Below are 15,396 nucleotides of genomic sequence, written 5' to 3'. Positions count from 1 at the left end.
CCCTACCAAGCCCAGTCCACACTGTAGGTTCAGGAGCCACTAGATTTTTGTCTTATTGTTTTATTTTGCTTTTTAGGGCTTTTGTTTGTTTTCTCCCCACAGCAAGAGATACCCAGAATATGGTGCGACACACACAGAGATCAGTATTTTATCCAGTTCAGCCTCTTCCCATAAAGGCATAAATTTCAACCAACAAGAACTAGTAATTACTGAGAGAGTCAAGGGCATATCAAACCGCTCCTATCTTTATGGAGCTGAGAATCTCTGTAACCAGCCAAGATGCTGGATGAAGAATGTCAAGAAAGCAAGAAAAGGGGATCAGATTGTAGAGGGTCTTGAGTGCTCAGGAGAACAGCCCAGGGAGAATCTGAGCAGTGAGTGGCCTGCTGGTAGCACTGGTATTCTGGGGAGGTCGGCCAAGGATAAGACAGAAACAGCATGGAAGGAGAGAGAGTACATCGAAAAGGTTCTCACGAGGCCCCCACATCAGTGACTGTGCCCCCTCACCCCCCAGGTCGTGACTGCTGACGGGGCGTGCTAAAAAGAGGGGTTCAGTGAGAAGGGGGTCCTCTGCTACGCCTCGTGAATCACCGTCTAGGGGAGAGGACCGTCGTCAATTCCGGGGACAATCCCAGGCCAGGACGACAAGCTTCAGTGAGGGAAGGACAGGTGGCGGGGCAGTGAGGCCGCAGGAGGGAGCATCTACAAGAGGAAGGAGAGGCTCTATTCCTGCCGCCGGCCTGGGGCAACTCTGTTTTTAAACACAGCCTCACACGGACGCATTTCCAGCGTCCAGAAGAGGTCAAGTGTTCCTACAAATCAGTAAGACATCTCAGGATGAAAATCAGGAAAACACGGGACTAGGCCCTTTGCAAAAGGTAAAGTCCAAATGCCAATGAACTCATGAGAAGTACCCAGCCTCATGAGCAATCCAACTAATCGAGAACCGGACACACTCTCACACCACTGGTTCAAGACCTACCTATTCCATCACACAGCAGCCCCACTTGGAGACACGTGCCTGGGGACGCCCCCGTAGCGCACTGAGGGATGTCCTCAGAGCAGCCGCAAACTGGAAGCCACCCCATGGCCGTCAGTGGTGGGAATGCATCGACAAATGACGGTCCAGTCCACTAGGGGAACACCACATAGCAATGACAAACGATATGCAGCTGAAGGCACACAACACATTGGCCAGTCTCACCACTTTGTTGCAGTTCAAAGAAACAACACGCAAAAGAACACGGAGGGTGACGTGGTCCTACGGCACGCAGAAACAGAGCTCCACCACAGTGGTGCACCCCCTTCCAGAGGGCGGCCTGGCTCAGCTGTGGACCCCAGGGTCTGAGCCCTGCTCTCCCAGGAACCCACGGGAGTCAAGCCTAGGGGAGCCAAGTGCTCACAAGCCCTGCCTTCCACACGCACATCTCCGCCCTCTGTCCTCCTCAGACCCCGCTCGGGACAGCCAGCCAGCCTGGCCACAGTTCCGAGCCCCAGGAGCCACACACGCCCAAGGATGTGAACCTGACGTCTGGGCCTGCTCTCCCTGTGACAAAGAGCAGTTTCCTCCGAGAAACAAAGACGTCCCCTCGGGCCGTCCCCAGGGACACAGTGCAGAGGGCCGGTGACTTCACCTCTTCACACAGAGGTGCTCCACGCCCGTCCCAGGGACCTCATGTACCGGGGAAGTGAGGAAGGCGGCAGGACTCGTGAGCAAATGTGCCCAGCTGTCCTACCCTCGGGGCCCTGAGGATGTGAAGGTCAGGCTGAGGAAGATGGTGGGGAGAGCAAGCCCTGGCTCTCCTTCCAAATGCGAGTGAGCCCTCACCTCATCCTGGCCCAAGTCCCGGAGGCAGGGAATGCGTCACCAGAGCAGCTTGTCATTGGGCCATCTCAATAATGCTTTCCTGTCATTGGCCAGAGAATTTCTTATGACTACAAAAAGAGCCACATTTAACAACAGCTGCCATCTGCGTTGCTGACTTTCTCAGGATGGAGATGGAGTGGAAGGTACTGCGCGGCGTCGAATGCTGGTGCCATTCCTATGTGTGTTACACAAAGAGGCTCACTGCCACTCATCATACAGCGAAACTTGTAAGTACATTACCAACATATACCAGAAACGGAACAGTATTTAAATCAGTTTTATATACTAACGTACAGCGGTAGGGCTGGGGGTTCCCATACGCAGAATGTTTGAAAACCAGTGGCGGAGGTGATCCTGTCTGCATTACAGTCTAAGCTAGCGGGTCCTGGGTCCGGCGGTGCCAGGCACGCCCGGCACAGTCCGTGCCAGCCGTGACGCTAGTGTTAACAACTGCTTAAGAACACGAGCACGTGTTTATGTGCGTCATCTGGAGGGATCGGACATGATCTGGACAGCAAGCCACCCCTGGACCCCCTGCTCCTCTGCAACCCTCCTCCAGGCAGGGGTCTCCTCCTCACCCCTCCTCTGGCCGCAGCGGCCCACAGCAGGAACACAATGAACGAACAAACGAACCCGCACGCACGCCCCAGGCGGGGCCACGGCCAGGGAAGGAGCATACTCAGGGCCCTGGCGCTGGAGGAGGTCCGAAGCAGCTCACTCACAGGCCATTACCTTGTATTTGGTGAACAAGCTCCATCCCTAGTGTAAATGGGGCCTTTTGGTCAGGGTGTCTGGCGCCGCTGCTATTGAATCTTGGCCACAGCGGCATAGCAGACATGACAGCCCGGCACTAGAAACAGGACCGCGTGCTCTACCGAGGAGCCAGAGAAGCCTGAAGCCCGAGCCGTGAGCAGCGGCCAAGAGCGCCACCCTGGGCCTGGCCATAGGCTGGCCTCCCTTCTCTTCCTCTGCAGCCAGACTGCTACGTGTTCGGTGAGCGACCTCCTTCTGAGATGAGAAAGCACCGAGGAGCACAGGCTGAAAGACAGGGTCGGCTGAGTCAGCTCAGGCCTACCATGGCCTGCATTCTGCGCCCACAGTCCCAACGACATGCTCTCGTTTTCCAGTGATGCAGACCAGCAGGACCTGCGTGTCCCTTTCTCTACTCAGAGCGAATAGTTTTGGCCTCATCCCTCAAAACCCCTGAGGCTAGAGTGCACCTCAAGCTACAGCAGCTGCAGACTGAAGGACCCCATCTTCGGAAACAAGGAAGACTGAAGAATAGTCAACCACAGGCTTAAACAAACACCATCAGGCAAGACCCTACTCAGGCATGCTGGCTATGCTGCTGGAAAGGCTGACCTCCGAGCTGACCACAACTCGGAGGAGGGTCAGTGCACTCGGTCTGGCCAGAGAAAGGAAGGGGGGAGGGCAGGAGTGGCGAGCACCCTGGCAGAGGGCCAATGCCTGTCTTCTGGCCAACGAAATTTGGAGACAAAGGCAAAAAAAGACCTGGCACAAAACGGAAACTCTAAAAATCAACGTGAACACATGGCACTTTCTAGGACTCAAATTGGACACAATTTCGTTTACTCGCAAATTCCTTAACAAGATGGCATTTTCTAATTAAGTTCCCACGAAAGCATATATCCTCTGACGATCCTGAATAATTGTACCTCAGCAATACCGTCCTGTCTTCAGAGCATGAGATTTGTCACGGCAGAAGTTCATTTTAAGAAAACCCAATTTACTCTCAATAATATGAACTTACTGAAGACATCTGATATGGTTCTTTGTAAACTGGATCATTTGCAGGAATCTTTGACACACTAAAGTTCCCTGGGCAAAGGTCTGACCTACAAAAACTCCACTGTCAACTTGCCAGAACTCAGTCATTCTGTAAACAGGGCTGTTTATAACATTTTATAGCAGATCTGTCCCTTAAATACACAGGTGCAGGCTCGAGGGTTTGAACGATGAATAATTATCCCCCCTCCCCTCTGCCTCAGATGCTTCTGCCCCTAATTTAGAGACTTTGAGAGAAGGGTGACAGGTCAGTGCACACAGAGGTGGTTCCCACTTCCAGAAAGCGACCTTTTCATACATTCATCACACACTGAGTACCCACACCACCCTCCCAGGCCAGAGGCGGGCACATTAGCAGAGTCTACACCTGAGGAGGGGTAGTCCTGCCGGCCGAGACGGCTGAGAGCGTGACATGGACAAACTGGCTCTGCTTCGCTTGCACACTTATGTTTATTGGTGCACTTTATTTCCTAATAAACTAGCGTTTCTACCTTTTATATAAATGAGTGGAAGATTAAAAAGAGGAAAGTGCCAACATTAGTAATGAGCAGGATTCTCATAAATGCAACTCTAGTTGCAACCAAGATGGAAACCATTAGATGTGCCAAAGGCAGCGATGTTTGAACCTCAACTAGAGGCTCGCTGGACAAACCCCACTCAACAGTAAGGGAGAAGAACAGAAGTAAAGACTACACACGCAATGCTGGAAAATCCTCAGCTATTTTATCTAAAAGGTAAACTGTAATTAGGGATTTTATGATTTTAAAAAAAGACTTTTTGGGAATGGCAGCCCCTCTCCCTTGATTTCCAACAACAGATGGGTTAAGTAGTTTGGAGAGGCTGCCCCCCCCGCCCCACTGCTGTGTTTGGCTTTGCTGTCTTCTGAGTCTGGGCTGGCTGAAAGCCTGGCCCCCAAAGTCCAAGGCCTGAATGAAAGCAGCACTAAGCCCCAAACAAAAGCTAGACAACGACCCCTGCTCCACCTTCCAGCAATGGAGGGAAGATTTATAAAAGCCAAATCTCCCGGTCTTGCTTTTTTGGGCACTTGCTTCCATCATTGAGGGGGAAGGGAGGGCTTCTGTTCAAAAGAAGAACAACTTCCCAATAGCTATAAATTCTTCATCTCCACAGAGGCCACGCAGTTATTTGATTTAATCCTCAACAAGGTAAAGAGTAAAACGAAACACGAGAAAGATTACTTTTACTGAAAAATACCACTGCATTGGGAGATGAACCCCTGAGAAGCCTCCAGCACCCCCAGCCTTGAACAAAGCCCTCCTGCCGGGTGGGCTCGGCGCCCTTAGGAGCGGGCAGCCAGCACTGCCCAAATGCTCCATGAGTCTCCCAAGTCGTTGCTGGGAACGCCATCCTCGTTCAGCCCCTGCTTCGTGTTCTCCGTTTGGCACAAGTCCCCCAGGAGGGCCTGTGGCAGCCGGGAAGGAGGGGAGGGCATCTGTGTAACCAGGCAACAGGTGGCAACTGAGCATCACATAAAACGCGGACTCCCCACCACATGGTCCCAGCTCCCAGTGAGCTACCTATGGAGGTGAAAACAAGGCAGGAACCAAATCTGAGGAACCAGGACATTCCTGACATGTTACAAGTTCTATACAAACACACTGTCAGTCTCTGTATGAGGATTAAAACATGAACCTCAAATGGCCAAGGAATTCAATAAGGAAATAAAATGTACAATTGCCACAAAACAGGACTTCACGTGTAACCAAAATCCATTTCCGTCCCTCATACCTGCAAAATAATCACAAAGTAGCTAAGATTTTATCAAACATCTGTTTCAACAATCTGCCAAGACAAAATGTCTACATAAGTAACATTAGATATTAACAATCAATTTATGCAACCCTGGCAGCATACGCTGTATCTGTTGAACACTTACAGTGGCCAAGCTCTGGGTAAAATACTGTGGGTGAACTTTTATTTAATCTTGACAAGAATCCTTTGAATGAGATGATTGTTAGGTACATTTTATTGAGGTGAAGGAATTGTTACATGATTTGCCCTGAACCCAGAGCCAATCACGATCAGTCAGGAATTAAATCTAAACAGTTGAATGAACCTGGATCCATGCTCTCAGTAGAAATAGGAAGATCCTGACATGTATTAATATCCTACTATGACACCTATAAAATGCTTCCTACATTGACACTTCATGGCCCTTTAAATGCATACATTCATTTAATACACAACTAACTTCTACGAGGCAAGTCTCACCCACCCTGTATTACAGATGAGGAAAATAAGGCCCAGAAAAGTTAACCAACTTCCCTGAGGTCACACAGCTAGTGGGAGGCAGAAATAGGATATGAAGTCCAAGATCCTAACTCCTCTGCTATTGCCTCCAGAAAGTCTCCTTTAAAAAAATATCCGACTAATCAAGCAGACTATGAATGTTGTTTTGGAACAAGAGTACCAGAAAACACTTTTCTTCTGAAGAACTGTTAAGCTTTCTCCCACAGACAAAAAGAATAATCAACAATGACGATGTTTCCTTCAGACTCCGGTCACATGGCATCCTAAGGCCAAAACTGGAGCGGGAATGCTGTGCTGCTTCCTCTGTCCTGTTCTTGCCTTTAGTTTTTTCCTATTCTTTCATGTATTATTTCAAATAAGCCTCTTCAAACCCCTTGAGGAATAATGTGTACTATAAATAACATAAATTCAATTTGAGAACAATTTCCTAAAATATGGACAACATAAATCACATTTCATACAGACTTTTTTGTTCTAAAAAATCTATCACGTGAACACAGCTTTTAAGAGCTGTCACTTCTAAAGTGTGCTGAGAACGCTCACATTTTCTGATAGATTCTCTTACACACCAAATTATTTAAAGCATGTATAATATGTGGTTTCGCTCTCCTTCAGGGGCTGGCCATGCAGGGAGGATAGTTACGTGCAAGGGGTCAGGGTTAAAGGGGGCATTTCCACAGAACCGTTCCTATTTTTTTAAGATTTTATTTATTTTGAGAGAGAGAGCGAGCGAGCGAGCATGAGTGGGGGGAAGGGCAGAGTGAGAGGGAGAAGCAGACTCCCTGTTGAGCGGAGAGCCCGAAGCAGGACTCGATGTCAGGACCCGGAGATCACGACCTGAGCCAAAACCAAGAGCCAGATGCTTAACCGAATGAGTGACCCAGACGCCCCTCCACAGAACCACTCTATACAAGTTCACATTCAGCCTAGAAGGAAGGAAGCAAGGAAGGAAGGATCCAAACGTTTCAATAAGAATTTGAAAGAAACAATTAGGACTTTTCTGTGGAAGTGCAGATGAACCACGCACAGTCCTCCACGGAGTGAAAGAACGAGCAGCAGTGTAGGTACAGATGCTCCGAGCTATGTAAATGCAGAGGAGTACAAGTTTCTAATGCTGAAAAGCAGAAGTTTGTTGTGGTTTTTTAATGAACAATAAGGAACTACTCACAGGAAGGATGGACTCTATGCACAGCAAAAGCAACATTTTATAAGCGATGAACAGAATTACGGTAAGTGGTCAAGCTTCCGGTTCATCTGCACCTGAGCTGCACTGTGGGGGTTTTCAGCACGTCCCACTCCCTGCCCCTCACCTGCAGGCACACCCAGGTAGCTGATTTCTGCTGTCCTATCAGCAGAGAGGAATGGCTCTCCACAGCGCACCCATGCCAGGGGCAAACCCCAGGGGTCTGCCAGAGCAGGAAGAAGACAGGGTACAGACAAACCCAGCCCCCTTAGTTCTTACCCCCAAATCTCTACTTTAGGGCGACCTTCATGCCCATCTCCCTCCTTCCGGAGCCTGGGTTAGCCCCTCCTCCAGGGTCCTACATTACCAGGCTTTGTCCTTCCCCTTATAGGGTCCTAGGTTATCCCATCCCTGCCCCCGTCCCTTGAGGGTCCTGAGCTACTCCCTCTCCCATACCCTCCGGGATTACCACACTCATCCTGGGTTATTCCCTCCCCACACCCTCTAGGGTCCTGGGTTACCCCTCTGCCATGCTTTTAGGCCAAAAACAATCAAGAACTTCTACTTCATTTTGACTGACAAAATCTGAATTTCCACTAATTTTATGTACTTTCTCAAACACTAGCAGAGAAAGGAATGCCTTGACAAGGATTTCCCCAACAACAGCTTGGTGAGATTCTGAGGACCTCCAAAAATGGAGTATCCTAGGTGTACAACAGCAAGTCACTTCGCTGTTCTAAGCAGGATACATTTAGAGAAGTCCTTAACACAAACTCTCCACGTGCCCCAACAAGCAATGGACAAACGCTTTTCCTTCCAGCCTCTCACCTGAAAATCTGCTCTGAGATGTCCATACATAGAAGAATGCCAAACTCAATCCAGTAAGTTTTAAATTTACTTTTAGACTGTTACCAAGTGGTAGCCCTCCTCTCTCTAAAAACTGTCAAGTAAAATCTGAATGAACAAAGGGTCATTTTTTTATTAAGATTTTATTTATTATTTATTTGTCAGACAGAGAGAGAGAGAGAGCAAGAGCACGCACAAGCAGGGGGAGTGGCAGAGGCAGAGGGAGAAGGAGAAGCAGGCTTCCCGCGGAGCAGGGAGCCCGATGCGGGACTCGATCCCAGGACGCCGGGATCATGACCGGAGCCGAAGGCAGATGCTTAACTGAGCCACCCAGGCGCCCCACAAAGGGTCATTTTTAAACCAACAATAAGGCATCCTGTTCCCTGGGGTGTATGCACCTTATTCTGGGACAGCCTTGAGTGGGATAAGCTCAGCTGTCCATGGCCTGGGTCCACCTGTGATTCAGAGCTGAAGGTCACCCCACCTCCGGGAGGGCAGGCAGAGCCACAGAGTGGGAAATTAAAGCAGTTCCAGGGAGATAAGACGGCAGCTTTGAAAACATCAAGGACGCAGTACAACTCATTACCCAGCTTCATGGTCCAGTAGGGAAATAGGTGTGAGAACTTCCTCCCCCTAAAGCAGCCTGGAAACGCCCCCCCGCCCCGCCCCGGCTGACAGGGCTAGACCTCAGATTCAAGTTCCAGAGGCAGTCAGGTCCTACCCTGCCACTCCCGTTTGTGCACACACACTCTCTCTCTCTCTCTGTGTCAAATAAATAAAATCTTAAAAAAAACAAAAACAAAACCATAGTATTTACAATGACTAAACTTCCTTAGAAAGTATTTCCCAACAGTATTTTACCAACTGAAATAGCCTGAGCAACAGAACAGAACACCTGACAGGAAGGATTTCAGCCAGACTTCTAACTTCCCCTGACAGGGCATCCCCTTGCAGAAATCGAGGAAGGGTAGCCCTGGGAGCAGTCTGCTGATGGGGACGAAGCCCTGGGCCTCAGGCCTGTGGACAGGCCAGCTAGAAAGCAGTGGGAAGGGTTTCCGGTGTGAGGGCACAGCACATGTGGGCTGAGCAGTGGAGCCGGCGGGGCAGGAGGGGTACCTTATGACGTTACGGGCACAAGGACGGGCTGGCACCGGCGCTCTGGGCTACCGGTCACGCCACACCACATCTGGTGGCTACTGGCTGTCTTCCCCAAGATGCGAGCCAGCACCCAGCTCCACCGTCAGCACATGTGTGGCGCGGACTCTGACAAGAGTTTCTAAGCCAGCCTGGAATCCAGCAGGACACGACCTGTGCAATGACACACAAAGAAACCACAAGACCGGGGCCTTACGAGCACCAGGACCCTTACCTCTCCCACTCCAACAACAAACTGTCTCCCAAATCATTCTGCAAGGTTCATGTCACCTACCCTAAAAACTACATGGCCTTGTTTTCTAGAAACCAACTTGTTCACTCAGCCAACACCCAAGCGACAAGCACCAGTTGAGGCCAGTCGCTCGTGGCTACCAGGCTGGAGAGCAGAGAGTACATTTCCAACATCACAGAAAGTCCTGCTGGACAACAATCGCCGTTCACACAGATGAGCACAAGAGACCGGGAAATGTCTGCCCTCTTAAAGCCCACAATCTGGGGAAAACAACCTTTGATCAAATATACAACATCAACAACCAGATGTATAAATGGTTAACTGCAAAGTGACCCAACGGAGTCAGGGGTGGGGAAGGCTCTGCTGCAGGACAGGCACGTTTGCACGTAAAATGACAAAGGCTGAAATAGAAGGGCCTCTGTTTCCCTACAAAGCAAGAGGCATTCTGACCCGAAACTCAGACGGCAGGCTCACAGGCTCGAGCATTGCCTGTGGCTGGGAAACACAGCTCCTCTGACAGTTCGCACCAGCATGAGATCACCAGTCAGGCATCTCCAACCATTTCAGTTTGGGCTAATTCACAACAAACACAGATATGGAAACAGTAACTCAGTTAGGTTGGGACTTCATGGGAGCCAGCACAATTACTTGTCATGACTGAGGAATGCCTGAAATAACACATACATCTGACGGGTTCGTGTCATGTTGTGTCATGTTCCAGGCTGCCCCGGAAGCAAGCATGGGCCGGAGGTTGTCTGGCCACGTCTGTGAACGTCATGGAGCAGAGGCTCAGCCTCGCACCAGCAGCTCCCTCCTCAGTGCCTCCATGTTCTCTGATGGACCCCACCACCTCTCCACCGGAGGGCAGGTGTGAAAGAGCTACCAGACTCCAGAGCAGGTTTTCAGGGTCTGGCCTCAACATCATCCAGACATGAGAAGCAAATGGGCCCAGATGTGGGTGAAAGGGAAACTTACATACATGAAGCTCTCTGTTCTTAAAACCAGTAGACGTCCTGTAAGTTTTCTAAAAGCTGTAGGTTTGCGGCAATAAACCCCCAAATTAAACAGTTGCTATTTTAGATGAATGTCTTTAAAACCTATTATACTTTCAACCTAAGATAGGAACCATCCCCTTCTGTGATGACATCTGGTAACTCCAGGTCATCAGTAGGGAGACGCCCAGGGTACAGAAAGCACATGGCTGTCCCTACTTCCACCCACCCCACAGGGACTGGCCCACATGACCAGGGAACCTCCACAGGGATGCTGTTCCCTGGGCTCCCGCCTTTCCGGCTGTCAGCGGTCATCACAGACAACCTGCGGCTTCTAATCAGCAACATGAAAACGACACTTCTGCAATATAAAGGAGATACACAAGGCCTCTCCCGGCAAAAAAGTGGGGGAGGATTTTGTGCACAGATTTAGCTCCCCCACTTCTGGAATGTGGCCATGAGCACAGAGAAGTGCAGGCAGCTGCCATCTGCAAACAGGGCAGCATCGCTGCACAGAGAAAGGATGGGAAGGTGAGCCAAACACAGACCAAGGAGACCCTGCCCGGTTACCGCATCAGCAGGTATTTTAAAGCCAAGCTGGCCATCGCTAAACATATACTGAGCAGATCCGTATTAACTTCTACAAAGGTTCAAAAAGAAATACCGAACTGCTTTATCCATATGCTTCCAGGTATTCTGTCATCTTCCTACAACCCTGACAGGACCGCTTGCGGGATCCCACCCTCAAGCTGTGGCTGGTGACCGACAAGCTCCATTCTAGAGTGCTTGAGACACAAAGCACCACTGACCACACTCAGGAATGAGGACCAAACAAAACCACAAAGCAAACAACTGCTTTTACTTCCAAGGTCCCCAGCAAACAGAAACAGTGCTCACGGTGGGGCAGTCCTCACAGGGATTCCGACCATCTGGCTCAGCACAAAGCCAAGTCATGCGCTGACCTGGCGGGTGCCTCACTGCTACATACAACACAGTGTGGATGTGGAGAGACATTTCGCTTTTACCAAATTACAGAGCAGCCTAAATGGGTAGAGGAAAGGCTCCAAGGAATCAAGGACACTATTTAAATCTATTACGTTTAGCCCAAGCATAATCAAATCCCATCTGGGTCCTGCCTTCTCCCTGGACCCAGGGCCCACACCACCTCCTCCCGAGGTACCACAGACTAGCTTTGTAAGCCACGCCTGTGGCAACAGCCCCAGAAAGAGGGCACCGGGAGGCTCAGAAGTGCAGACCTGTACTCCCTGCTGGGCAACTGAAGCTCTTCCCGAGTGTGAGTTAGCTGATCAACACTACACACTAGCATTTGACTAGTTAAGAAATAACTCAGAAGCATTTGAAAATACTTCTGTGCAGGTAGAAACTGAACTCAGACATAGGCATACCTTGTTATAGGGTACTGACTTTATTGCACTTCACAGATAGTGTTTTTTACAAATTGAAAGTCTGTGGCAACCTTTCAATTCCAATAGCAGTTGCTTACTCCGTGTCTTTGTGTCACGTTTTGGTAATTCTTGCAATATTTAAACTTTTTCATTACTATATTTGTTATGGTGATCTCTGATCAGTGATTATGACTCATTGGAAGCTTAGATGACAGTTTTTATTTTTTTACAAAAATTTTTTAATTGAGGTATGTATATTTTTTAAAGACGTAATGCTACTACCCACTTTGCAGGCTAACAGTATAGTGTGAACATTTACATGGACTGGGAGACCCAAAAATTCATTTGACTCACTTTATTGTGTTATTTGCTTTATTGTGGTGGTCTGGAGCTGAACCTGTAATATCTCCAAGGTATGCCACAAAAACAGCCTAGAAATGCATTTTTAACACTCTTGGTTACACCTATTCAATAGCAACTCATCACCTGAAGTCTTGTCTTTTGAAACAGTCCAAAACAGTCAAGTGGAAAATTTCAAAGCAGCATTATCTGTATTAGTCTGACAAGTAACCAACTCAGATCTTCATTACAATGTACTCACCTCAGGCTTCCCTCCCACACTGCTGTTAAACATGCATACCCCACAACAGTGAAAAGGGATTTGGTAGCTTGTAGTCAGGATTTTAAGTGTGCCCCCACCCCAGGCTGGAGTCCTGCTCTCTTTCTGCAAGGCTGGCTGCAGCCTTCCTTGCCCAGTACCTTTGATTTATCTGAATACGAGGCTGGAAGTTCCCACCCTGCTCAGACTGCATCGTTCACAGGAAGATCAGGCTGGTTCAGATACGGAAGACTCCACCAAGCAGAAAACTACCATCTTATTTCGGTATTTCTAGCTGAGATTCATCAGATGTTGCAGGAACTGCCAGTCTAATTCAAAATGATTTTATTTGCTTCGAGAAAAGTTTTTACTACTCATTTGGGAAGTTTTAAAAACTCTACACTTCAAATGCCTTGTGATAAAATAATAGGACTACGTGCATCCCAAGTCATTTTTAAAACAATCTGGTCAAAATGGGAGCTAAACCATCAAGAAAGCCAGCCCAGACCACAAGCAGGGGAACCATAATTACCTGTTTCTCCCCACAGCGCATCAGTGCCATTGACGTCTATTTCGTGTTCCTTCTCCAGTCCCAGCAAGCACTGGACCACCTGTCAGAAGTGGCAAGGTGACTTAATGAGTTCTCAGAGCCATATGTGCTTATTATATCCCATGTATCAAAGGAGAGAGGGTGTTGTTTTTGTAACCATGATTATCTCATGCTGTACAAGGAGAAAAAATATAATGAAAACTGTTTTCAAGCATAATTCATATGCTATTCACATTTTCACTTTGAGAAGAATTAAAAAAAAAAAAAAACCTCAGTGAATTTCAGCAACACTGTTCAGGATGACTAGGTACTCAGAATTCTAATGAATTCCAACATGACCCAAATATGCCAGCCTAATCAACAAAGGACACAGGAGATCATACAAAGTACAGTTTCTGCATAAATCGCCAGGAAATGGTGAATCTGTTTTTTTTTCACAAAGACAGGAAACAAAGCAAGATATACCTTTTCAATAAAATAAAATAAATAGTATCGTCCAGATGATTTTTCTACTGACAGTATTCTTCTCCTTTTCCCTAGTTCTTTTCCCTTCTCCCTTATCAAACAGCACTTTGGATCACAAGTATGGACGTAGGAGTGCTGGCTCATGGAGAAATGGCAGCATGTGAGCCCCAAGCCAGTGTTCACCCTGAGCAATAGCACCAGGAGGAGATCATCACGAGGCCCTTTTTCCCTTCTCCCAATCCACACCCTTTGTGGTAGGCTGCATCATGGCCTCAAATATGTCCACATCCTCATCCTGGAAACCTGTGAATGTTACCTTATAGGACAAGAGGGAATCTGCAGATGTGATTAGGAATCTTGACATGAGATGATTATCCTGAATTATCCAGGTGTACCTCTCACATACACCTGACATAATCACACTCCTCAAAAGAGGGACGGGAGGAACCAAGGTCAGAGGAAGGACTTGGGATGAGAGAAGCATAAGTTAGAGTGACACACTTTGAATACAGAGGAAGGGGCCACTATCTAAGGAATACATGGCTTCTAGAAGCTCTAAAAAAGCAAGGAAATGTTCTCTAGATCCTCCAGAAGGAACACCGGCTTTCTGACAGCTGAATTTCAGCCTTCAGACCTCCAGAACTGTAAGAGAACAGGTGTGTGTTATTTGAAGCCACTGCAGTTTGCAGTCACTTGTCCCAACAGCCTTAGCAAAGGAATACACCCTTCAAGTCTTCTGGTGAAGGAGCCCTGCCCTCTTCCAGGAGACAGATTAGGGCCCCAGGGAGGCTGCTTCTGCACAGCCTTCCTCCCAGCCAATTCTGAAACAAGTTGAATGTAACAGGAGTTGAGATAAAGGTCACATCTATACGTGGCATTCACTGTCCTCCCTATGATGATTTTTCACACTCTGTGTTCCCACACAGATTTAGGGAGCACTTTAAACAAGGAAAAAACATCTCCATTTGCAGATCTATTTAACATGCTCTCTGTGCATCTACATATATGGCTATTTATAAAACACATTTACAGTTTTATTTTAAAGGAATAATACACCCATCACATAGTAACATTTAACATACTGCTATGAAACATGTATTTTTGAAGTGAAATCACTACTTTTTCCAAAACTAAAACATATAGGTAAGTTGGCTGGCATTGTTTCATATTGTTGTAAATCTTTTTTACATGTCTTAAGAGAAGACAGCTGTATTCTCTTATATTTCTGCACTTGTTGCAATATATTGTGCTGGCTTAAGTACACTGTCCACATGTACTTTTAATGTTTTAAATGCCACAATTAAGCCAGCTTTCAGTGCATATTCATGCATGCACGTGTGCACATGGGTGTGTGTGTGTACATGTCCGTGTGTCTGCCTTTGTGTCTTAAATGCCAAAAAGTCAGCCAGCCACCTGGCTTTGCACCCAAATTCACTATAAATCATTGTGGGTTAGAATTCCACCAAATACTGGGAACTCTAATTGCTTGAAAGTAATACAGAGAGAGAAACAGGTGGAAGAGAACAGGTAAAATGTTATTAAGTCCCCAGACCCATGGGTCAGGAGATGACAATTAAATCCTCAAACTGAGAAATACCAACACGTACCAAAAATAAGTGCTCTATTTAACTACTACGTGAAGCTTTCCTTCAGTGCAGGAACCGTGAATGACAAGCATTCTTACAAGCTACCAGAACTTTCAAGTCCTATTTTTAAAAATGCTTCAAATACTCACTAACAATTTTAGAATTAGCATTCCACGTGATTATTTTTAAAAGATCACAAGGACAAAATGAATCAAAGAGAAAAAAGCGGAAGACAGCCGGGCTGGAGGGTAAACGTACAACAGAGGAGGAACTGGGACACTGCCAAAAAGGAACAGAGAAAGCGTATCAGAAGGGCCGCCCCCCCCCCCCCTTCCGTGAGTGCGCATGTGCACCGAGACCCTGGACTCTGTTCTCTCCCGGGAAGGGTGGGACGCCAGCAGAAGGTCTGTACACGTGATCAAACCAACTGCCATTTTTT

At 47.8% G+C, this 15,396-nt stretch overlaps 1 protein-coding gene across 17 annotated transcripts in view; it reads right to left on the bottom strand.

The window, feature by feature from the left end:
- Positions 1-15,396, bottom strand: part of TANC1 (tetratricopeptide repeat, ankyrin repeat and coiled-coil containing 1) — a 229,698-nt gene that overhangs the window by 14,569 nt on the left and 199,733 nt on the right. For all 17 annotated transcript variants that reach the window (XM_027591492.2, XM_027591493.2, XM_027591495.2 and 14 more), the window contains one exon: positions 12,889-12,967. In XM_027591492.2, coding sequence (XP_027447293.1) covers positions 12,889-12,967 — 79 coding nt within the window. The remainder of the gene's footprint in view (positions 1-12,888; positions 12,968-15,396) is intronic.

This window comes from Zalophus californianus, chromosome 3 (assembly GCF_009762305.2).
Source record: "Zalophus californianus isolate mZalCal1 chromosome 3, mZalCal1.pri.v2, whole genome shotgun sequence".
Lineage (NCBI taxonomy): Eukaryota > Metazoa > Chordata > Mammalia > Carnivora > Otariidae > Zalophus > Zalophus californianus.
The sequence above is the reverse complement of the archived record's forward strand: the minus strand, read 5'-3'. Positions and strand labels throughout refer to the sequence as shown.